Source organism: Carya illinoinensis, chromosome 3, assembly GCF_018687715.1.
Source record: "Carya illinoinensis cultivar Pawnee chromosome 3, C.illinoinensisPawnee_v1, whole genome shotgun sequence".
Taxonomy (NCBI): domain Eukaryota; kingdom Viridiplantae; phylum Streptophyta; class Magnoliopsida; order Fagales; family Juglandaceae; genus Carya; species Carya illinoinensis.
The window spans coordinates 9,671,197-9,696,787 of record NC_056754.1 but is presented as its reverse complement, the minus strand read 5'-3'; the positions used below and the strand labels follow the sequence as shown (position 1 = coordinate 9,696,787).

Here is a 25,591-nt window from a genome sequence, read left to right as displayed (position 1 = left end):
CCTTGTCACACTTTGAATAATGTGTCAAACTTTTAGGTAATAACGTAGAATAAAAGATAATCAAGTTATATTCAATAATATTATATTATAAAGTACATTCAGTGGTTGGATTCCACCATACCCACTTTTGCAATAAACAAGGCCCACAATTTGAAACATGTGTAGGAAATATGACAAATGTAATGAGTTACAGTTATTCCCTAATAATAATTGAAAATTATAGTAGCCCCCATCATACTTTGGAGAATTGCTTTTGCCACCCCTATTGATAAGAAGTGGGTAGGGCAGTGGTTGTTTATCTAATATATATATATATATATATATAGGTTATAGGTCAATCATGTTTTTCACCATTCAATCAAGTGGCCCATAACGAAACTCGGCTCATAAATTTTGTAACTCCCAAAAAAAGGAAATTTCCCATATCAAAAGTAACGCAGAAATGTAACCTATTTGCACTTTCATGATAAACTACAACCCGTGGAGTTTCCCTTCTTTTTTTTTTTTTTTAGATGATGAAAATCGTAAAGGTACAATAATAATTACTAGATGGTTAAACAGTCGAAAGGGTGAGTTTTTTCACTTTTGATTGTATGGCTGAACTAACGATCTCCCCGCGTCGACAACTGACATCAATTCATTTGTGGGGTTTGTGTTTTCTTCTTTTCATTTTCATACTCATTGTATTTTCTTGTTGACGTAATCGATGCATTGTGAATACAATGATGAATTATGCAAAGTGATGAAATTCTTAGCAAATCTTTGAATAAATGTGTGGAGTTTTTATAAGATATTGCAAATTATTAGTATTATCAATCCATGCAAGGTCTACTATGAGCATAAATTCGCCTGGGTGACCGATCTTTGGATGTATACATGAAGTTATAGAAAATGAGTTTTATTATGTATACTCATATTTTTTTGTATATTTTATTAATATAATTGATTGGTTATGCTTTTTTTTAAATATAAAATAATTATTTTAATCAAATGACGGTATAAAAAAAAAAATCAGATATATTACGTTTGTTTTGGATGTTTCTCTTTGAGTGCAGAATTGTTGGTTGGCATGCAAAAGTCAAGGGTTTTAAGCCATAGTTAGAGACAGAATATTTTGGATGGACGTTGGACAAAGCTCGAAATATTTGCCGCTACAAATGGAACACAATGCTAAATGGGTCCACACTGCTAATCAATGCCTCAAATTCAAAAGCATTTTTCAATTTCATTCATTCCTAAACGGTCTATTTTTTAATAAAGTAGTGCCGGTGGTTACGACCCTTTCAACAGTAACGTAGTGTTAGACAGCAACACATACTTTTAAGCAATTCTCCAATTTCCTCTCACCTGAATAAAATGTACTTTCTTGACTTTCTACTCGCCCATCATGGTATCTACCGATCTACAATGTTATGTATAGTTGTAAAATTATAAATATTGTACAATTATTTTAAAAAAAAATAGAATTTATAATTAAAAAATTAATTTTTTTTCATGTAGATCCTATATTAATTTATTTTTTTTTAAAATGACTGCACGCTGCTTACATAACCATGACTGTAAATATCATTTCTCAGATGTATTGTTCAGATCTGCCTCTCTTTAAAAATAATAATAATAATAATTATATATTTTAGAGTAATACTATATTTTATACTGCTATTTTATTTTTATTCTACTCTATAAAATATAGCATATTTATTATAATTAAATGATAATAAATCATCAAATAAAAGATCATTTAATATTAATAAATATATCATATCTTACGTAATAAAATAAAAACGAAACAAAAATCAGCTTAGACAGTCTTGTTATTGCATTTCTTCCAAAAAAAAAAAAAAATCCAAGCATGGATTTGTGTAAAGAAGCTAATAAAGGAAAGGTTGTCAACTAGTGCTTGTAATTAAATCTTTCCTGGTAAAATGCAGGACAAAGCTATACCAAAATGGTCCAAGGACTGGTTTTCTTCTAAAATGTGTAACGGACTGTGTCTAGCTCAAACCGAGATAGGTTTTGGGGTGAAAACTTATAGATCTCACCTGTAAAATTCTTGAGTTTTAATTCAATCCCATCTTACCTCGTCTTCTATAACTAATTATGAAGTTTTGAGATCTCATATACTTGTGTGGTCAGATACCACAATCACGTAGACATGCATCAACCTACCTTTTTCCATAGGGATTGCATGCGGATTAGTCACTTCACGGGAAAAAAACAGGAGGCCTAAATACATGTGTCTAATAATACATGAATGAGAAATACATGTGTTTCCAAAGGAGGTTTGGACTCAAAACTCATCTCAATTTTCACAAATTTTTATATAAAATTTAATAAATAATTTAATTTTTTAAAAATTTTAAAATTAAAATAATATTTTATTTAATTTTAATTTAATCTAATTTCATCTCAAATCACTATTTCAATCTCAGACACATGTTTTTTGTTGAATAAATTAAATTTGAATAAAAATTAGATCCAAAGAGCTTTGTACGCGAAATATTTAATAGCAAATAATACATGATCCAAATAAAATGGATAACTCTATTTTTTTCATATGTTTTTCTTATTTGATTATTATTTTTTCACTATCATTTTATTTATATTATGGAGACCGAGCTAGTAGATGTCATTGGGCCGTTGACTACTCGAAAAAATACTAATGGAAAAAGAAAATGTTTTTCTCGTGAATGGACAATTGAATGTTGTTTTTTAAAAAAATAAAATTAAATTAAAAAAAAAAAGAAAAAAAAAAAAGAAAAGCACACATGTGGTAGTATAATCATTTAAATATATATTTAAAAAAAACAAAAAAAACCCACAAAACCCAGATAGCGTTAAGACCGCATTAGACACCCGTTTCAGTCTTACTGACAGGTTTCAAGTCAACCTGCGGCTTCCATCCCCGTTCCTCTCTTCTCTCGTCGGGCATGACCATGCACTTCTTCTAGACCATTCTACAAACAGCTAACACACTCTCTCTCTCCCTCTCCCTCTAGTGTCTGCCCACAACGCCATGGAACAACCCCCGCCACCACCCTGAAACACCACCCACCACCATAAGCTAGCTCCAGTACTCCCATAACAAGAAGGCCTGCATTCACTCCTTCCACTAAACTCTCGAAGATCCCTCACTCCCATCCATTCGGATTCTCACTTTGTCTCTTCAAATGGCTTCCACAAGCTCAACCCCCATCGAACCTTCCGCTCTTGCTCTGCCCGACGACATGGCCTCAAAGGCCTTGAACAAGCGCTACGAAGGCCTCGTCACCGTGCGAACTAAGGCCATCAAGGGAAAAGGAGCCTGGTACTGGACCCATTTAGAGCCTATTCTCCTTCACAACCCCGACACGAACCTCCCCAAAGCAGTCAAACTAAAGTGCTCCTTGTGCGACACCCTTTTCTCCGCATCCAACCCCTCCAGAACCGCTTCGGAGCACTTGAAAAAGGGTGCTTGCCCCAATTTCATCTCCGTTTCCCGACCCAACAGTGCATCTCTATCGCCGTTACCGATATCCTCGGTGCCGTCTCCGTTACCATCTTCACATAATCATAGAAAGCGAAGCTCCCAAATGGGTATTCATCCTTTACATTCATGTTCATCTTCTTCGTACCAGGCTAATTCTCTAGCTTTGGTCGAGTCGTCGCGGTTTTATAACAACCAAAACCACGACGGATCGCATTACTCCCCATGCCAGAACCCGGTTGGCGAGGCGACTAACTCCGGGCCCCATTTGGTTTTATCGGGCGGGAAAGAGGATTTGGGTGCATTGGCATTGCTGGAAGATAGTGTAAAAAAGCTTAAGAGTCCTAAAGGGTCAGCTGGTCCTGCTTTGAGCAAGGACCAGATTGATTCCGCGCTTCAATTACTAGCAGAATGGTTCTACGAGTCATGTGGTTCTGTCTCAGCTTCGAGCCTCGCGCACCCCAAATTTAGAGCGTTTATTCACCAGGTGGGCTTGCCTGGGTTATTGCTGCGGGAGCTCACGGGTGCTCGGCTTGATGCTAAGTTTGATGAGGTGAAGACTCGTTCGGATGCTAGGATAAGAGACGCAATGTTTCTTCAGGTTGCTAGTGATGGGTGGAAGGGAAAGAGTTGTTGTGGATTTACTTGCGATGGAGAAAATTTGGTTACATTTACGGTTAATCTTCCAAATGGGACAAGTGATTTTCAAAAGGCGGTGTTCACTGGAGGAATGGTGTCGGCGAAGTATGCGGAGGAAATCTTGTGGGAAGCGGTGACAGGTGTTTGTGGGAGTAGTGTGCAGAGATGTGTAGGGATAGTTGCAGATAAGTATAAGGCCAAGGCATTGAAGAACTTGGAGGCTCAGAATCATTGGATGATAAATCTCTCTTGTCAGCTTCAGGGGTTTGTAAGTTTGATTAAGGATTTTAACAAAGAACTTCCACTTTTCAGGACTGTCACCGAGAATTGCATAAAGGTTGCGAATTTCGTAAATACTACTTCTCAAGTTAGGAATAGTTTCCTCAAGTACAAGATGCAAGAACTTGAGTGTGCTGGGTTGCTACGAGTTCCTTCGCCAAAATGTGACACTTCAAAGAAGTTTGGACCGGTTTATGCAATGTTCGAAGATATACTGAGCTGTTCCCAGGTGCTCCAAATGGTTGTAGTGGATGATCTGAATAAAGCAACATATCAGGAGGATTCAATTGCGAGGGGAGTTGCTGGGTTGATTCAAACCGAGGGGTTTTGGAATGAGTTGGAGGCAGTATATTCGCTTGTGAAGCTGATCAGAGAGATGGCTCAGGAGATTGCAGCTGACAGGCCATTGATTGGACAATGCCTAACTCTTTGGGAGGAGTTGAGGGGGAAAGTAAAGGACTGGTGTGTCAAATTCAGCATTGCCGAGGGGCCTGTAGAAAAAATAATTGAAAAGCGATTCAGGAAAAACTACCACCCAGCATGGTCGGCTGCATTTATACTGGACCCTCTTTACTTGATGAGGGACACGAGTGGAAAATACCTTCCACCATTCAAGTGCTTGACGCATGAGCAGGAGAAGGACGTCGATAAGCTCATAACAAGGTTGGTTTCCAGGGAAGAAGCTCATGTTGCATTGATGGAGCTCATGAAATGGAGGTCAGAAGGTCTAGACCCTCTCTATGCTCAAGCAGTTCAGGTAAAACAGCGAGACCCTGTTTCTGGGAAGATGAAAATTGCAAACCCACAGAGCAGTAGACTTGTATGGGAAACTTGCTTAAGTGAGTTCAAGTCTCTGGGTAAGGTTGCAGTGAGGCTCCTCTTCCTTCATGCAACTTCTTGCGCATTCAAGGGTAATTGGTCTTCCATGAAATGGGTTTGCGGCCAAAGACACTCAAGGATCGGCATGGAAAGGGCTCAAAAGATGATATTCATTGCAGCTCATGCAAAGCTTGAAAGACGGGATTTTTCAAATGAGGAAGAAAAGGATGCGGAGCTGTTTGCGGTGGCAGGCAGTGACGATGACGTGCTCAATGAGGTCTTTGCCGATGCACCCTCAGTGTAATGTTTTTTCTGTTCAACTGCTGTAGATTATTGAAACCATAGGATTTATTGAAATTCTTTGCAAAGCTCCTTTTTTCTTTTTCTTTTTCTTTTTCTGTCCTTCCCTTCTAGTAGCAGATTTTTGGAGACTTGTGGTTGGGAGGTAAAAATAACTAGAAGGAGTTGAGCACTGCATTTCTTGGACTCACTTAGTTGTGTGATTTTTTTTTCTTATTTTAAATAAAGAGATTTGACAGAATCATTAATTCCCTGCCCAGGCTTGACTTGGGGGTCTTGGGGTTTATAAAGTGGGGGAAAAAGACTTATCTTCCTTATAGGCATAAAGATGTTCGAGTGTGTCATAACAGGACAAACGTTGTAACGAGTGCTATAGGAATTTTAGATGAATATTATTGTCTCTTTTTATTTAAAGCTAGGTTTATCAAGTTAAAAAAACCGGGAGTTTTCAGATGATCACTAATCTTGTCAGCAAAATTAGTACTTTTCTTCTTCTCCTCGTTGTCTATGGAGAATCTGTCTTCGTTCAGATGATTGTACATGTGTCATGTGCCCTTTTCTGACAAATAATATGTAGGACTCTTCCCGAATTGGCATTGCATATAGGACACTTAAGGACATGACGCATTCCCAGCAGTGTTTCACCTTCACTATAAGAAACGGTTATGAGGCTGTGATGCATACAGAATCCGAGGGTGCCATATGTTGTCAAGACATATATATCTATATATATCTTGTATACCATCTTGTATACTTGGGCTTTGTCTATTCTTATTAATACTACCGTTTACTTATAAAAAAGAAAAAGAAAAGATATATATATATATATATATATATAGAGAGAGAGAGAGAGAGAGAGAGAGAGAGAGAGAGAGAGATGGTTATCATCCTTGGGCCTTGCCTCAAGTGGTAAAGGAGTGGTTTTTATTACTTACATAAAGAGAAAAAAAGTGAAGCAAGGGGTTTGATAATGTTTAGTTTTGAAGTTCAACTCTTGTTGATAATAAAAGGGAAAAAAAAGAAGAAAACAAACAAGTAAAATATAGCTACCATTTTAATGTTTAGTTTTGGATTAATGGTTCTACTGGATGCAAGCAAAAACACTTCCATAAACGAGGATATGCAGTTAATATTACATGTGCACATGTAACATATGTATGGCCAGGTAGAGAACCCTATAAATTATGCTGACACTGTTGTAAGCACTAAATGTGGAGTCAACCTGTCTGACAATTAAATCCGTTACATGTCAGTTTTTCCAACTCCCAGAAAAATCACAGGACAAAATTAAAAAACCTAGAATAGGAGCACCCTTGTCAGTTGTCAGATAGATTACCATATGGTGCAGAAATAAGGCATTCTAGACCCGTCTTAAATCGTCCGAGTTCTGGATTCTTATGTCACTTTTGCTCATCTGAGTAAATCAAAGGTTAAAGGTCCAATCTTCTTTGGTCCAAATATGCAATTTTCTTTTTTAAATTTTGTTGTTATAGTCATCTCTGTGCTACTAGGTGCCGCTAAAATATTAAGTGAGTTGACCAAAGAATGAAAGTTATAATTTTTGGCATGACTGCTGTCTTAGAAGTGCCTTTTTTCTGAGTTAATGTTCATGATTTTCTTGCATCTACTTCTCCTTCCTATCTAAGTGTTTTCTCTAGTACACATCCAGTGTACTTGGCTACACCTATTGATGTTAATAAATTTGTATTTATCAAAAAAATCTCAGGAAGATAGCCGATCTATGTTTAATTTTTTTTTCCATGTTCAAAGGACACTTCAAGATGCAAGGTATTTGGGAAAAATTAGGGAGTTGTTCTCTCCTAGGTTGGACATGCTGGTTGGGTGTGCATTCAATTACATGTCAATCACATACCCTCTAAGAATATCATGTCCATGAAAGGCTGAATGGAATTGAAGGCATATTCTCAATAGAATGAAATTAACGCCACTGTTTGACCCTCCATTTTTCACAGAAAAATTGACATCTAGGTATTTGGATCATGCTTGGTGTCATTAAGTTTAAGAATTAGATGAATCTTACATTATCTGCACCAATGTCAATCACGCCATTGCAGATAGGCATGAATTTCAACTTCGCCATCTAACCCCCTTGACTAAAATTAGCTATTACCTGGCTTCACCTTTAGATCTTTAGAATGCCGTGTTTGCATGTGATTGGCTCTCCTCTTAGAAAATTGGAAAATCCATTTATTTCTTTTCATGGTCTCACAATTGGAAACAGTTCAAAACGAGTCTCCTTTTTCTGTCTTAACAATATGTGAACATTTCTAGTCAACGTGCGTAGGCCAACAAAGTTTTGGAAAATTATATTTATTACAAGATATAATCTTGGATTCACAAAGCATTGTTCCTGTCAACCACATCATCAACTCCATTATGTTATATTGAATGAAAATGAAATATCATATTTAACTAAATAAAGTTATTAAATGAAAAATAATATATCTAATTAAGTTGCTAGTTTTCGTTTAAAGTTAGTTGAGTCTATAATTTTCTCAACTCATGTCTTTTGAGTTTTGTAACTGACGGATTCATAAAGATGGATTTTAGAGAAAATCTATAAGTTGTCTCTAGGGTTACTTTGACACACTATGTAAAGAGCTATTTGTCTCTTTTTTTATTTTTATTGGCACCGGGTGTCTAGGATCAACATCCCGACTAATCTTAAGAGTGCACAGGCCCTTGATAAGGAGTTTCCTACAAGTGCACCTTAGGTAATTCAAGGAGAAAATCCTCCAAACCAAGGCTAGGTTTTGTTGAACTGGTTGGATGAATGGCAAACCATATATGAGTCGCCGCATTGGTCAACCCGAACTTGAGAGTGAATTGTTGTAGCAAAAGATCACTTCTGATTGGTTTAACTCAGCCATATGTCCTGGTGTCTTTTTTAAAATTGGAGAGCCCCACCAAGAGGAGTGGAGGTCAATTCCATTGCTTTTGTCATAGTCGAAGAAAAGTAAGGTATAAAGGGGGATTTCTCATTTTGTTAATAAAATTTCTATTATAAAAATGGCTCTTCTGTCTCATAATTCTCTCTCTCTCTCTCTCTCTCTCTCTCTCTCACTATTGATTTGTTTACATGTCTTAGGCTCGTTTGAGGTAACTTATCTTTTCAACATTCCATTTTTACATGACATTTTCCTGTTGAGTCGGGCCCTTTTTTTTAAATTCTGATCTCAACTTTGAAAATTGAAGTTCTGCAGAGTAATTTGTTTGGCTTGCCATGATTGCTAAAAAATGTATTGAGCAAAGTGGAAGCAAGGATAGCTGTTGGTATGAGGAGGCACATAAGATGGCTGAAAGGGATATTGTAACAAACCTGAATTTTGCATGTTCATTTTGGTGAATAGTGTTGACTAAAAACAGCAGGTTGGTGGTTCTAGAGCTGCTGATATCATTTTCTTCATACGATGTTTCGGTTGTAGTGTACCTTTGTCTTCCCCCCTTCCCTATGTCAACTAAAAGGAAGAAAAAGAGGAGAGAAAGATGCATACTGCAAGATTGATCATTATTTTAAATAAAATTGTGGTTATATTAAGACTACAAAAAAGCTAAGTAATGAGAAACAAAATGCTAGGCAAAATGATATACAAGTGTTTTGGTTGGTCATATTTTAACGTCCTGTGGCAGGGATGCAATGCTCTGAAAGTTTGGGAATGTTATAACACTCAATTTCATACCTTCGGATGGTAATCTCAGTAGAGTTTTCAGGAAACTCTATCCTGCCGTTTCTTCTTATTATGGGAACTCCATCAAAGCAGTTTGACTCTCTCTCTCTCTCTCTCTCTCTCTCTCTCACACACACACATACACGCACGCATGCTGTGTGCTTTAAATTTTTTATCCTCCCACCTTCTTGAGCAGTAAAGGGTAAGTATACCAAGTGGGTGGCGAATAAAAAGTGAAACAACAGTTTCTCCCCCACCTTTTTAATGGTTAGTTGCAGCAAGGGTAGTGTAGAATGAATGTATTTTGCTTCGCTACTCAATTTAGTGAAGAGACAGCGGATCCTGTCGGCAAGGCTGAGCAATGCTGACTGCTCACCAACTAGAAAGAAAAGCTCTTTCACTCGTATGGTATGTCTTCATTGTTCACTCCACTCATGTTCTTGCAAAAGTGGAAGGAGATATAATGATTAGTATAGGACAAGAATATCTTTCTACAAGAATCTTTACCCTCTGTGTTCCCTCATTATTAACTTTCTTTTTATCACCTCTCTTTTCCTTTCCACTTATACCATTCTTGATTGTTTTTTATAATTTGATACCAATCCGTGTAATGTAATTGATGGTGAAATTGATTGGTAGTATTCATAGCTTGTGACCCTTCTTTGCCTTCTCCATGTGCTGTAGTTTTATGGCCCTCTGTTTCACAAGAAGCCCATATCTTCCTTCATTTATGTGACTTTGTGTCCATTATGTATTTATACTAATTGTGATATTCTAGTTACAATGAAATGAGATTGATATCAAATTATTAATGGTTTGATGGGAATATAGTGGCAGCAATGCAACTTAATCATGACTTGAAAATATGATGCCGTTAATACTTAAGCTCTCTTGCGAGGTATAATTTGTTCAATGGTAAAGAGAAGGAAGAAAAGAGAAGAAAATTTCGTTCCATTTAAGATTACTTGTTTCTTTTTTTGAATTTTGGATTGAATCTTTCACTGGCTGTGTAAAATATCCAAGATAGTGTGCAATACTCCCAAAAAAACTAGTTATATCCTAACATACCAAATCCCATGCCTGCAGGTGAAAATGAGCAGAAATTTTTGTCCACTTTTCCTTAATGCCATACTTGAAGGAATAACTTCAGGAGGGTCTTCAGCAATTCTTCAAGTCTCGCATGTGCTCGAAGATACTCGATCTTAATAGCAGTAAGACTTTATGTGCAAGTATGGAAGACCCAGATCAAGCGTAACAATAATGAGCTTTCAATACTTTTGCAGCAGTCAGATCAGAAATCCTTAAGAATATGCTAGACTTCCATGGAAGCGAAGTATCGTTTAATAGTACTGTTGCATCGCATGAGTGGAACCCCAAAGAGCTCGAGCCCCTCCTCTAGTTATCTCTATACGAAGCTTCCCAGGAGAGATCTCTACCTTAAACCATGTGATGCCTCTTTAGAAAAAACAAATAAATAGTTTGGCTACTGATGTTCTGATTATGTAGATAATGGTTTATTTTACTAAGGTCTCATCTAGACCTACTTTTGTTCCACTTTGTCTTTCTCCATTGTCTTCTGCAATGTGAAATTTCTTGGTTAAAGTAATTTCCTTGGTACAGTTTCTAGGCGATTGGAAAATGTGTTGTGTTATGAGGGCAGTGATTCAATACCAAACTTTGAATTACAGGAACAAATAGGAATGCTACGTACCGTCTTCATTTGGAGATTGTAATACACGTTTAGGTAATTTTATATTTAAAATTTTTTAAAATTATAAAAATATCTCTTGAAAGGATGATTTTTCTTATTTACTAAAAGGCTTATACATCCAGTCTTAAATTAATCTAGGAGAGCCAGTACCTTAAGAATCTAAAAGATTATTGCATCACATGGTAAGCTACTTTTGCTGTAGCAGCTTGGCCCGTTCGTTCTCGACATACATAGTCAAGAAAAAGTCCCTTCTCTCCCACTAACCCATTGCATAATTGGTGAAGCGTATTCGTGTGGCCCCTACACTATGTGGGCAAGGATAGAACCAAAAAAAAAGCATAAAAAAGGAAGGGGGGGGGGGGGGGGGGGGGGGGGGGGTCATGATTCTATCATTTGTTTACAATACAAAAACCATATGAGAATAATAAAATAAAATAAAAATTCTCACTTACCACCCAAAAAATAAGAGGGTGTTTTCGTTCTTGATTCATTGACTAGAAACTGCGTTACTCGTCAAGTTTATTTAATATTTATACTTTAAGATGTCAAAAACAATTCTTCATTTTTTTTTAATATTTTATTTTATTTATTAAATAGATATAATGTATCATATAAAACTACATTAGTTTATGAATTTATTTTGATGATATTTATTTGTGCATGTACCTTTCTTTGACATTTCTACCTCTAGCTATCCATGATAAATTAATAACTTCTTTTAAAAAAAAAACATCATAAGATGTTGTAGAATGAACAAACTCATTCTATACTCTAAAGTCGGAAAGCTTGATGCCTTATTATAGAGGAATGAATTTTTTTTTTATTTTTTATTTTTTTGAATAAGAACACGAGGGTTACTCATTCAACAACAGATGCATGTCCCCATACCACTAAAAAAAAAAAAAAAAGATAACACTCATATTTATTTCATTCCATCGCAGCAGAATCACTCGTTATATTTTCAAATCTTTTGAGTTGGAAATTAGACCTTGAAATCAAGAAAAAATGATAGTGCTCCATCAAATCTCCAATTATCTCATCCGCTGACCATCATTAAGTATCATTACAAAGGCAATTATACTTTGTTTTTTTTTTTTTTCCTTGTATTCCTCAGATCCCATAATTACATAATTACTTTCTTGTATGGCTCCAAGAAGGCGGGTCAGCTAAACATATTATTGTACTTGATTCCGAAGCAGACAAATTTACATTGCTCCACCTTTAACGGTCCGTTGGTGTGATTTTCATATCTGACTTTTGCTAGTAGGGTTATTCGGTACGTTCGACTCTGTGTTGTTCTTTTAGTCTTATAGCTTAGGGAGCGGAACGAATAAAGTCTTCTTTTCAGACAACCAAAAGATATATAGATATTGAGGTCCTAGTGTGAAATGATTGTCATTAAAGGTGAAAATTTTTGACAGATTCTTTCATCAAACAAGTGTAACTTGAAATTGGGAGCTTAGGAGAATATTTCCATTTAAAATTTGAGCAAAGGTTGGGTTAGGCATGTCATGACCAATCGTTCTAATCATCCATACCCATTCCCATACCAACCCTATATCTATTTCATATGTTCCTCATTGGCTTTAAAGGTCTATGATTTAGGTTCTGATTATTACCCCCACCTTAAATCGAAGGTTTAGATTTTTATTTTATTTTTTTAAGTCCTTATGAGTAATACAAAGCTCAACCTAAATTTTGTCTTCCTTGATCATTGCTACTGATATGCACCATTTTAAGTTGTTTTATACATCTTCTACTTGAATAGACTACTATTTAAAATGTGTTACACATCAATTAGAAATGACAAAAATCTAGAGGGGGGCACAACGAGATAACAGGCTTCCCCAGATGGGTCTGAAACCCCAAATACCCAGAGCAGGATGATAAAAGCTAATATTAACAGTTAAGACCCATCTCTCAAGCCCAAATCCTCACAAACCCGGGCATCTTAATTTCAACCCTTTATACTTGGTATTAATTAAAAATAACTCTCCAACAAAACTACCTCACAAGAAAGGGTCGATCGCGATCGACCTCGGCACTTAGGTCCCAGACGTCAAAGTTTACGCATAATAACACTGTTAAGTATAATTTATTACTCACGTTACCATCCATCCGATCCGAAGAAATTCTTGCACTGATCTCCCTACTTGTCAGCGTGGAACTCGTTGGAACAATATTTAGGAATGGGATCTTTGAAATCCTTATAGTCCAAAGACTTAACATTTAAAATTCCTTATTCTGCACGAGTATATCAAAGTCATTCAATCGGTGGTGGACTGGAGCTGGAGGTAAGACTAGTTCTAGTTGCAGTAAGACTGCAATGGGAAGAGAGTAAAGCGAAAGGAATAAATGGATCAAAGGGAACAGCCACATAAGTTCTCTTCCCATCAGCACCTGGTCAACTCCGCATTAGGAGAGAGAGAAAAAAAAAAAAAAAAAAAACCCTTAAAAAATATAACAAGTGAATCCAAGAATTCTGCCAATGACAAGCAGGCATTCCTTACAAAGCCCTTTGGCCTTCTGATAATCGAAGGGATGGATAAAGGTGAGCAAGAAGTTCGTGAAAACAGGTCATTTCCTAAACCAAGCGTGACGGTATTATCATGGGCAGAACTCTACTGACGTTAATAAGGTGAACTAAATTGCAGGTATGTTGGTGAATCAAAGGATACCTGTTCGATTGGATATTTACACTAATACCGAATTTACGTTAGCAGTAAGCAGCATAACGGTGAACAAAGCAAAAGATACCCTCGAGCAAAACAAAATTCTAACATTTAGCATCATCAGACAGTACAAAAACTTATTTACACCCATTAACCAAACCTTTATGGACTGTATATTGGCACCGTGATACTACAATATATAAATACCACCTTCCTTTTGCTATAAATTAAACCCAAAAAAAAATCTACTTTTCATTGTGATATCCTTTGAAGGGAGTTATGTTTGGAAGGTAACTGTTGGAAAACTATTCGACATTTACCTGAGCACTGGCTGCCTCCATCATACCATTACGAATCTGATCACCAATATCCCTAACATGACCGGGGCCATGCGGAATAAACACAGTGGTGTTCTTGGAAGAGTTGCCAAGGTCTTTAATCGTGTCAAAGTATTGAGTGACCATGATTAGATCCATCACTTCCTTTGCTGAGGTACCCTCCACCTTGTGAGAGAAGTTCAGTATGTTCTCTCTCAAGCCATCAGTGATTGCCTGCCTCTGCCTGGCCACACCAACCCCACCCAGGTATTTGGCTTCAGCTTCAGCTTCTGCTTTCTTTATTTGGAGCACCTTCTCTGCTTCTCCCTTGTACACACTAGCAAGCTGAAGTCTCTGAGCTGAAAAACAGAAACATTATTTGACAAACTCAGTAAAACTTCTAGATTCAACTGCCAATTAGTAGCAAGAATAGCAGTCATATTGACCACCGCAGATACTATGAAGGTTCTACCAATCAGAAATATACACAACTAATTAAGTATGGTTCGACATGAATATATATGGGTAAACAATGTCCAAAGGGGACAAGAGTAGCAAGGGGCTGAAAACAGGAATAATGGCGACAGGATTTTATTTGGCAGCAGGTATTTGAAGGGATTTTATGGGTTACGGGTTTGTGGTTGGAAAGGGTAGAAATGTATAGGGATTTTATGATCCAAACAGTGTAAGGATATAGATTTGTTTGGTGAAATGAGGAAAATAACTCAAGTTTGGGTTGCTTAACAGTAAACCGGAAATAGTGTTTTGAGTTTTGGACTTTCTTGAGTTACTTGGGAACTGTTTGATCAATGAATAGTCTAGTGTTTTTAAAAATTTAGATTTTAAGCGAAGACTAGGTCCAAACTCAAATTTAGTCTTGGCTGGAATTTGACAGGATATTGCTAGAAATTTCAAAGGAGAATAGAAAAGAAAATAGGAAGATGCTAAGCATCACACCTTGGCTGAAGTTCACACAAATGCACTTTCATAAAAAGTAAACCATATTTTTGAAGAATTTAGATCTTTATTCTCTCTCTTTTGTGGGTTTCTTGCTGTGTGCATCAATATGACTATGGCCAACCACTGTTTCTTGATAGTCTCAACTCTGAGTGCGCGCGCGCGCGTGCATGCATGTGTGATTGAGAGAGAGAGAGAGAGAGAGGAGATTTAACAAACACATTTTCTCTGCTTACAATTTTTCCTTAAAATGAAGTAAAAAAAGCTTCTTAGGAGCTTGGTTTACATTAATCTTTTAACCCTGCAGATAGCTTGCCATGTACCACTAAAATAAGTCACAGCCTCATAGGAATCCCATCCTCCATATAAAACTAATATCTCAACTTGTAAACAGATCCATAGCCCCGAAGTCCCACAACCCACCTCGCTTGAGCAGCCCTGCGGCTTGGGGGAGGAGGGAGGAGCTTTGTCTCCTCCCTTCCCCCCTCTCCATGAGCCATTTTTGTCGCCAGCCTCCATTCCAGTATTGTTCCTTTTAAGTGCTTTTCTCTTCTCTATCCAATGGAGTGTCACAAACTCAGATCCATTGCACCCCTTCATCTGCTCCAGCCCACAAGCCCCTCCGACATCATTCCCACCTCATGCACCACCAGCCCATCACCCCCAATTCAAAATCCCCGTTGCGACAAGCAAGTCTGGATCTTAAGCACTGTGGCCAAACACCACAAATTTGCAACCTTTTGTTCCCTTTCTTTTTCCAGGAGTTCCATTCTTCTTCTACAAGCAGTGTGGAAAGGGAATCCACCAACAACCAGTTCACTTCAGTCCTATACGATGCAGTCATCACTGCTGTGGCTTTCTAGTCTCATAGGGGTTTAGCAGAATATCGCAACAGTCTATTATTTGAATTGTTGCAAAAACTTTCTTGGCCAAATTGGGCCAACTTGTTGACACCATTTCCGGTTTTGTAATTTTTTCCTTGCATTATAGTGATTGTTTTGGGTGCTAGTATGGTACCTCTCACTCACAATTTGTGTCCAGCTCAATATATAAATAAATAATTACCTCTCTGAAAAATAAAAAAATCTATCATTCATATCCTGCTTAGAATTGTATCCAGACCTAACCTCAACCACCTCTTCTCCTTGCTACAATAGCAAAGGTCATTTGAGTCTTAAAACGTTTATGTTTCTACAATATGATAAAATGAAAGACCAGGTCCGGATATGGTAATAAAACAGTAAAAAAATGTGAAAGGTTACCTGCATTTATCTCATTCATTGCCTTTCGCACAGAGGGGTCAGGAATTATATCGACCATTAATATGTGCTCTATGCTATATCCATAAGCTCCCATCACCTGATCCATAATTCCAACATATGATTAAAAAGCCTTATCCATTGACACAAGGAGTTTGGAAAAAAGATGAAAAAAATTCCGTTTCTTTTAATTGGGCATGAAGCTAACCTTCATCACTATGTCAAAGAAAAGTCAAACAATTTGAGGAATAACAGCATAATAAGTTGCTATTATCCAATAGGAGTGCTAGTCCAGACCAAATAATAGGGCAAACAATTCACTAAAAGTCAACGAGAACATGCAAAGGCCAGTGCACAAGAGCTCAAGAAAGCAGTATTTTATCTTTTTTTCTTCCCCCCTCTTTTGATAAGTAAAAAGTCTCACAGGAAAGTTGCCTCGTAGAAAGTAAGCCTCATAAAAAAGTAATTTTCCTTCTGAGTTTTAATATTCTATCTTAATTTCTGACTCACTTCAATTGACTATGAGTCATGATATAGATACAACCTTTTGACAACCATTTTTTTGCAAGAAAACAACAGAAAGGATTAAAAGCCCTTTAAACAACCATTTTTACAACTACTTATCAAAAAAAAAAAAAAACAACCATTTTTACAACTTTATTTTAAATGGATAGCAATTTTGCAAAATTTTACATAGCTGTAAAAAGGGTTATATCTATATGATTTTCCATTAACTATCCCTTGAACAAGACATTTTCCAAAATTTGTTTATCACGATGATATTTCGCATATTGAGCAGCAAAAGATGTGCAGAGCAAAATTAAGAGGAAATCATATAGTTAAGTTATTAGAACTGAATGAAGCAAAACGATGCATGAACAGCTGGGAAGAAAAAAAGGGGAAAAAAGAAGGGCCAGAATGCAGCAATACATAATTCACATAGGAGACGGGTGAAGTCCAACTGTTGATAACAATCTATAGAAGAATCCAGTTACCTTCTCAAGTTCCTCCAAGACAGCTTTAGCAACTTCACCCTTTTGTTCAAAGAGCTCATCTAACGTCATTATGGGAACAACAGCTCGAACCACTAAAAATGCAAATGAAATATCATTAAAAAAGAGCAATACCATCGAACAAACTTTTGCTCTTGGGGGTTTTGCAACTCATAAAATGCAGTGGAAAGATGAAACCAAGAGAATTACCATCAAACACATAAGCCTGGATCTGCTCTTGGGGATTTTGCAACTCATAAAAAGCATCATCAGCATTTTCTTTGACAACGCGATATTGAATAGAGCAGAGCAATTGCACAAAGACATTGTCCTGTAAATTCAGTTGTTATAAACCCATACTCTCATAGAGCAATGCTATGACTTTGTTACACTATCTGAAAAATGTACAAAAAATAAAATAGGCAAACCTCCTATACTATATTGACAACTCTTAACAGTTGTTTTATCATCCAAGAATTGATGCAATAACCTTTTTTTGATGATTAGAAATGATGTGATAACCTTCAGAAAAAGTTACTAGGCAATTGTGAAAAGCAGAGTCGAGAACAAAATAGCTGGTAAGCAATAGCACTGCTGACAATAAGTTCTGGGTCATGTTCTACCTATGCTCGTGCTGACAAAAACCTGATCATCAATAAGTTGATAATGCCACAAAAAATGAGCATAAAAAATGCGTTTGTGCATTATGATCTAGAAACTTGTACAAACTTCTAGAAACGCGATGCCCTAAAAGAGAGGTGGATGGGTGGGCGGGGTGGAAGGCAGACAGGGGATGATTGGGGGATAGAAACCTAATCGTATAAAAAAATCCACTCTCAGGATATGCTTCGTGTCAGTTTCTATGGAAGTCTTATGCAGGGTGTCAACTGAATACAACTGGCTTTGGAGAATCCCATATAAGACTAAACCGTCCAACCTGTAATTGATGACCTAATGAATCAATCAGAACAGTTCTATAATTGTTTAAAAAAACACAGTCAAATGCTGCCAAATTCAGCATGGTATAACAGATAACCCATTCAACTTGATGGTTTTACCAAATGGTCGGTACTTTTTCAACCTTCAAGGTTTGATGGTTTGGGTTCCACAATCACAAGGGGATTGTTTGGATCCATTTTAACTTGTTATTCATTGAAGGGGTATTCACGGTTTGATTGGTGCAGTTTTTACACTTCTTTCCTGCTCCTTTCCTCTCCCTCTATCCAAATGTAACCATAGTGTTTAATCAACAGGATCAATTCTTACAGTTGGGCTTCAGCTCTGGTAGTCGTGTAAGGAAACAATCTGTTATTAACTCCTCTCCGTGCAGGCGCATAACAGAATCCCAGAGCTTAAATTATTTCTGTTTCCCTTTCCACCTCCTTTGTGCATCTGATGAAGTCTCACTTGCAGCTGGAAGAGGACGATGCCATCTTAATCTCCTTCAACATCTTCACCAGACTTCATTAATGCGTCACCTTTAAGTTCCTCATAACCTTTGTAAAATATTTGATAAAATCGTTGAGTCCTCACGACCGAATTAGGATAAAAAGGCATGCACGGATGAATGTAACAGCAGCAATAATCGAAAATGATAGACTATAATATTCGAGCCATCTGCTGCATATTGATTCAAAAGAACCTCTTTACTCAAAAATCTTTCAATTTCAGTTTCAGATTAGATTCAGAATATTTCCCGAAAGACGCAATCGGAAAACATCTCCTTGGATCTAAATTCAATCTCATAACATACATCTATACCACGTGAAAAAGGACGTTGTGAACTATGTCTTTGTTTCCAATGATTTCCACCACTCAGTTACTAGGAAAGCATGATTCAAAAACTCATACTCGATTGCTAAGAAACAAATGCAAACCAATAAAAATAGAACCCTCGGAATTTCCTCTCTTTCATCTATTTTCTTTGGATTTTCCGCCCAATTTTCTCGGCGACCAAACAAAAGAACGGCATCGAAATTAAAAACAAATACAAAGGAAATTAAGAGAGAAAGGAGGGGAAGGGAGTGCAACCTTGGTTTTGGTCTCGATGCGAACGTCGAGGGAGCGGATCCTGGTGGAGAGGACACCGGCGAGCCACTGGCCGGCAAAGGGGTTGAAGAAGTGAAGCCCAGGCTCAGCCAGCTTTTCGAAGCGGCCCCACCTCTCCACAACCCCTACGGTAGCCTGGTCGACGCAACCACAAAGCATACAGCATGTGTTTCCCATCTCTCCGGGAAAATCTGTGAATTTCTGTCTCGCTTTTCTTGAGAGGTTAACCACAAATCAGAGAGAGAGAGAGAGAGTCAAAATGGATTGCTTCTATAACCGAATGCTTCTGCAACTCGCTTAACAGTTGACACCGTGGATAAGACGCACATATCAACGGCTGTTATCGTGATACGGTTAATGCCAGCTCTTTTCCAAGGTTTTTGCGGGGCAATTTCTGACACGATGCTTGAATTACACGAACGAATACCGTACAAAGTTTTCGATCATCGGATTAGAAAAATGATGCGTTTGGAGGAAGTCAAGGTTGGTTATGCAAGTCTTTTTTTCCAATAAATCCAACGTATCGTTTTTCATTTATGTGTAACCTGACAAGTTAGCTTGAACGAAAAATATTTACACAGTTCCTACATTAATTAGTGTATAGTGTATATATAACTTTACACCTTTCAGTGGTAAATAGCAAAATCTTTACGTTCCAAAGAAAGAATCACAAAAATTATCATAAAAAATAATATGTTTTGACATAATATATTACCTATATTAAGTGTTCATACTCTAAACTCAAGTAACAAACGTAATACTCTCATTATGATCTGTTATTAAAATTAAAATTATATAAATAAATTTAATAATTTTGCAATATTACATCATTAGTCCTTCAAAATGTTCGTCCAATTCCCGACTTGTTAAGTCACAAGAGGTCAAGATTTTCTTAACCCGGATTGGTGTTGGACAAAGCGGACCGGTTCAACGATGCCGACGTTAAAATGTTCAAAACGGTAAGGGGGTTCATAGAAAACGCTCGACGACCAGACCACCAAAATCTAATCGGTGAATTCGGCTTCGGTTTCACCAATTCTATGTGTTTCTTATGACGAATTGAAGACCAACGTGTACCCAACACGCTCTTGTTTTTTGTGGTATGGGGTTGGTCGCAAACAAACAGAGGAAAGGCTTTTCAGGCCCAAGTTGTTGCTTTGTAGAGTATATATAGACATAATAGACAGGCGTTGAGTTCGGTCTGCCAACTCGGTCTTGACCCAGTTCTCAAAGTACATACAATTATGTCACCTTCTCCGGGCCCAAATTGTGCCCCTTGGAGAAGGCTTCGAGCTCGGTATGCAAAGATATATGCTAGTTTGTTTTCTCAATCATTTTCATCTAATTTAATTTTATCTCATTTATTTCATCTAATCATTATAAAATTTTTAAATTTTTACACAGAATAAAATAAATAATTTAATTTTTTTAAATTTTAAAACAAAATTAATATTAAAAAAATATATTTTAATTATATTTTATTTAATTTTTATCTTAATTTAACTGTAATACGATTCTACATTATCCGAAACGAGGGCAGAATAGCCCAAAACCTATAGCTATTGCGTTGAAACGAAAACTCTGGCCGAAAGCCCATCTACCTCAAACCCGTGTCAGTTTGGACAAACATTGGGACGAAGGAATTAGGAAGGAGGAAAATTACGATCATCTATAGTATAAAAAATAAATAATAAAAAAAATACTTGTAAGAGTTGACATAAAGGTAAGCAAGGATATAGGCAACGGGACTAGATGGAACCAGCCAACATACAAAAGCCTAATAATTAACATCTAGACTTCTAGTTGGATTTCGAGGAGGACAAAGACCATCATTCAAGTAGAAAGACCATCATTTTGCACCACAAACAATGGATGGCATTTGCTAGTCGATCTAACTGTCCCAAAATTATTCCTATCAACCCTCGTAGGACGAAGACATTATTTTTTGTAAACTATGGCAACCCAACTGGGATTTCAATAATCTTATTGCCACTTCTCATTGTTCTTAATATAGGAAACTGTGTAGTTGGCTTCTTTGCTAAGTTGCTTTTGTTAACCAGCAAAGAAACCCATAAACAATATCGAAGAAAAACAAAAGATACTGATATTCTGGGTCAATTTTCCTTTGGTTTTTTTTTATTAGGTTTTCAGTTTCACATCCCGAGTATTATTGCAAAATAGAGTGAGATTTTTTTAATTCTTATGGTGAAAGAAATGATTCTTATATCATAAAAATTCCTAGGAAGCTTGCAACATGCCATAGATCTAGTTTGCATTCAGGAGGAATAAAATCCCAGACGCGATTGCAATCACGTCTGAAAGCTTTGTTGGTGGTGGGGATTTCACTCAGCTCCTTACAAATAGAAGTCACTACAAACAAAATACCCCATAAGAAAGCCTATCTCCCGGCCAGAACAAATCAAGGTTCAGTCACATTCATAAGAAAGCTTAGTCCTAAGCCAAAGGACGCGACATTACAAGGAATCTATTTTCATCATCAGGGAGCAGTTAGTGGGTCATCCCTACACCTACCATTTGAAAATTCTGGAAGCAATAGCTTGAGTAATCAAGTCTGGGAGAGGCAACTACTGCAGTTACCCAATTCTTGAACAACAGCTTCCATGGATGGCCTCTCAATTGGAGACTCGATAGTGCAAAGCAAAGCAATTCTTGCAAGCTTCTTTGCTTCATATTCGAAGAACCTACCATGAAGGTTTGGATCAATAAAATCTTGATATCTGCATGCCTCTGCACCAAGACGTATTGAGCTAGTGACTTTCAGCTTTCCTAAGAGGATTTGGAAAACAAGCACCCCAAACGCATATACGTCACTTTTCTCCGTGCATTTGCCAGTAGTGGTGTATTCAGGAGCTAGATAGCCCATTGCAGCACTGGATTTGAGTGCCGAGAAGATAACATCATTGGTGAGAAGATTGTGCAGGCCGGAACCTGAGAGCAATGGGTTGAATCGCTGGTCAATGAGCACATGCTCGGCTGAGATGTTTTGGTGAACAAGAGCCCGTTTGTTCCCTTTGGAACTGTGTAAATATGCTACACCTGCTTGGGAAAAAAAAAGGTTCAGTATGAACAAAAAGAAACATCACCTTTTAGAATGCATTCCTGTCATCAATGGTGAAAATTGAATCCTCCTGACATTTATGTTGAAGAAAAGAATAGAGAGAAACGAAATTCTCATTTAACAAATATAAAAATCACCATAAAGAAGTAAATATTCAGTGCAAAACTAAACTTTTATTCCCAATTATTCTTTAGAGAATGTGGGATAAAATAATACAGTGATATGTGCAAGATTATTCTCAGAAAAAGCATCCCCCCAATTGAATTTCATTGTAGGAGATAATTTATATTGGATATAAATCAAACCATATTTCTCCACCTCAACATCTTGTGGATAACAATATAGGACATTTGATTGCATAAATTATCAAATCTACAGGTTTTAACCAAAAAGCAGACAGTGAAACAACTAAACCAGAGTAAAACACCGACCTTTTGCAATCCCATTCACGATAGAAACTCTAGTTGACCATTCAAGGACGTGGCCATCATCCTTTGCATCGAGATAGTGCAATAAATTCCCGTTGGGAACAAAATCATAGATGAGAAAGCACTCACCACGGCCCCTTGAACAGCAAAATCCTCTCAATCTTACCAGATTCTCATGCCTCAATGAGGTCAAATTGTTTAATCCCTTCAAAAACTCAGCTTCCTCTGACTTGCAGCTACTTTTTCCGATGCTCTTAATAGCGACAATGGAGCCATCTCTCAGTATTCCTTTGTAAGTTGCAGAGAAGTTACTCTTATCCAACAAGTTCAGCTCCGAGAAGTACTGAGTAGCTGACTCCACCTCTTCCAAGTTGAACCTAAAGCTTTGGAAGACTTCTTTCACAAACCCACTGAAATGTCGCCCATCAGCTAAAGGGTCCCACCCACTGGCGTACTCAAGGCTGATTAGAGGAGAGCCATTCTTCCGGTACAACCCCTTGGCCTGATCAGTATCAAGACGGTTAACTGAAATATCAAACTTGGAGCTGAGTTTCTGTTTACGGTGGCGATACTGAATGAAGCTCAGAATTCCTATAGCCGATAGTGCAATTGTTACCACAATTACGCCAACAGCAACAGAGGATCTAGGCGATTTTGACAGATTTGAGCACCGAGTATGGTTGCAAGGTAATTGCACGCTTGCAGTCTCTGGTATGTCTCTTGTAGGCAAATTAGTTCCACCCAGTCCATAGGGCTCAGGTTGACTCGGATTGAGATGATTTGAAGCATTACAAGTTTTCAAAGGATAAAACCCAACCCCACATAAACCAATGTTGTTCTGGCATAGGAATCCACCATTCAGTCTTTTCAAAGCTTCATCAACCACAGTGAAAACATGATTAAATTAGAATATTATATTCACATTTTTCAGTTAATCAAAACAGGCATACTCAGCCAAGCTTACAAAAAAAAAAAAAAAAAACTTTACCAAGAGGTACTCTGCCAGAGAGAGTATTGTTCCGAATGTCTAGAACTTCCAGCGAAGGGGCGTTGGCCAATTTTGAGGGAATTGAACCAAAGAGCTGATTGTAGCTCAAGTCTAGCCTCCTTAACAGACCCAAATCCCCTAAACTTGCAGGGATTGCTCCAGTTAATTTGTTAGATTGCAAAGCAAGAACACTAAGCCTCTTTAGAGAACCCAGCTGTGTAGGAATGCTTCCGGTGAACTGGTTATAACAAAGTTGCAACACTATAGTGCAAAAGAAAAAACAAGATGAGCAAAGTTCGAAGCGTTTATGAGAAAATCCTAAACAGCTAGTAGCACAAGGAAAGAAATCATTGAACCAAAAACAAACATATCATTTATTCAGTTCTATCTACAGTTGTATCCGACATTGTTTATCGATGATATTAGGAAAACAAACTAAGACGAAAAATAAGGAATAAATCTCTTCATGATATTAGGCTTTTAGCGTGACACAAAAATAAGAACTCTTAACAGAATAGGCTAAACGGTTGTATCCGACATTGTTTATCGATTTATCTACCCATTTAAAACATTTTATCAGCCTACAGCAGCAAGATTTACGATTCTTTTGTTTTCTTTCTGTCTCATCGAAACTCAGTAGTGAAGAAATATATGCACCAACTTTGGAAAAAGATATCGAAATCCACATCTGCAAAACTAAAACGCACCCACCCGCCCAAAAAAAGTAAAAGAAAAAGAAAAAACTAGCACGCCCACACACACGCGAGGAGTAAGGCAAATCTTGGGGCGCTCTGCTAAAACCAATCGAAGTTCTAAGTTTTTGGTTCATATCCTCGAACAAAAATGAGAGAGAGAGAGAGAGAGAGAGAGAGAGAGAGAGAGAGAGAGAGTACGAAAGCCCACCACTAACCTTGTAAACCAGCCATGTTTCCGACCTCGGGAGGTATCCATCCAGAGAGATTATTCACATTTAGATACAAATCAGTCAGCTCAGTCAAATTTACTATTTCTCTTGGTATCTCTCCGTGCAGAGAGTTATAATGCAAGTATAGCCCCGTCAAGTGCCTGAGCCCAGCAACGGCCGGAGAGACCTTGCCTGATAGCCCTTTTCCCTGCAACGAAATGTTCGCCACTTGACCTCTCTCATTGCAAGCAACACCTTCAAAGGAACCGTCGCATGGGGTGCCATCGATGGTCCATGAAGAGAGATACTGGTTCTGTGGGTCCAAAGCTGCTTTCATATCCATGAGCGCTCTGAGCTCTGCATTTGCACGGGCCCATGTTGGGCTTGTTAACAAAAATATGACACAGAATAGAAATGCTGCGAGACCCATTTTTGGTTTGGGATCAAAACAGCAGAAGCAGGTTCTGTTTTTTAACTCTCTCTCTCTCCCCCCCTCTGGTTCTCGGCCTGGTTAACAGGTTTTTCTCTGGTTTACGTCGCCCTCTTCCCGAGCTCCCTCCCTAAGCCCAACGTAACCCCCCACAAAAAAATAATAATAATAATTAGAAAAACAAAACTCTCTTTCTTCCTCTGTCCGTGTGTTTCTGTATTGGAAGGAGTGAAATGTTGTGGAAGAGACAACGAAGCAGAGAATCGGACTAATACAGTGGGTGGATTGGGAAAGCAGCCTCCGTTGGTGATGAGATGGAATGTTAATGTTAACGGGATTGAAGTTATTGAACTCCGCGAAAGGAATACGGAGATTCTTTAATCTTTATAGCTCAGGCGATGGGATGGTGAGACGGGGGCCAAGTTATCAATGCTCTTAACATTACCCTGTTGCGGACCTTGTGGTAAAGTGAGTTTTGATATACGAGGGCCGTCTGGGCATGTGACTCATATGGCAGTTCGATGTTGGAGTGTCAATGCTTTTACCTAAACAGGCAGCCAGCAAAATGATCAATAAAATAAAATTTGAAATAAGATGAGTTAAAAGTAAATAT

At 37.6% G+C, this 25,591-nt stretch overlaps 3 protein-coding genes across 6 annotated transcripts; 1 reads left to right on the top strand and 2 right to left on the bottom strand.

The window, feature by feature from the left end:
- The first annotated feature begins 2,854 nt into the window (after positions 1-2,854).
- On the top strand, positions 2,855-10,746 carry LOC122303153. Of its 4 annotated transcripts, none has more exons than XR_006240630.1 (3): positions 2,855-5,480; positions 8,728-9,600; positions 10,279-10,746. XR_006240630.1 is itself a non-coding variant. In XM_043114778.1 (3 exons), exons 1-2 carry the CDS (start codon positions 3,171-3,173, stop codon positions 10,396-10,398), a joined length of 2,430 nt encoding a protein of 809 aa, XP_042970712.1. In that variant the 5' UTR covers positions 2,855-3,170; the 3' UTR covers positions 10,399-10,403; positions 10,476-10,746. The 4 variants fall into 4 exon arrangements, 3 of the variants coding, with proteins under 3 accessions (XP_042970712.1, XP_042970711.1, XP_042970714.1); XM_043114778.1 differs by lacking the exon at positions 8,728-9,600 and having other exon boundaries at positions 10,279-10,403; positions 10,476-10,746; XM_043114777.1 differs by lacking the exon at positions 8,728-9,600.
- Positions 10,747-13,657: 2,911 nt separating this feature from the next.
- LOC122303152 (hypersensitive-induced response protein 4) lies at positions 13,658-19,564 on the bottom strand. The gene is made up of 5 exons (XM_043114776.1): positions 19,132-19,564; positions 17,311-17,431; positions 17,104-17,195; positions 16,112-16,208; positions 13,658-14,251 (listed from the first exon to the last, which is right to left on the bottom strand). The coding sequence occupies exons 1-5, from the start codon at positions 19,324-19,326 to the stop codon at positions 13,881-13,883; spliced, it is 876 nt and encodes a 291-aa protein (XP_042970710.1). The 5' UTR covers positions 19,327-19,564; the 3' UTR covers positions 13,658-13,880.
- Positions 19,565-21,404: 1,840 nt separating this feature from the next.
- On the bottom strand, positions 21,405-25,461 carry LOC122303150 (probable leucine-rich repeat receptor-like protein kinase At5g63930). The gene is made up of 4 exons (XM_043114775.1): positions 24,555-25,461; positions 23,645-23,905; positions 22,660-23,529; positions 21,405-22,206 (listed from the first exon to the last, which is right to left on the bottom strand). Exons 1-4 carry the CDS (start codon positions 24,976-24,978, stop codon positions 21,716-21,718), a joined length of 2,046 nt encoding a protein of 681 aa, XP_042970709.1. The 5' UTR covers positions 24,979-25,461; the 3' UTR covers positions 21,405-21,715.
- Between the last annotated feature and the right edge of the window lie 130 nt (positions 25,462-25,591).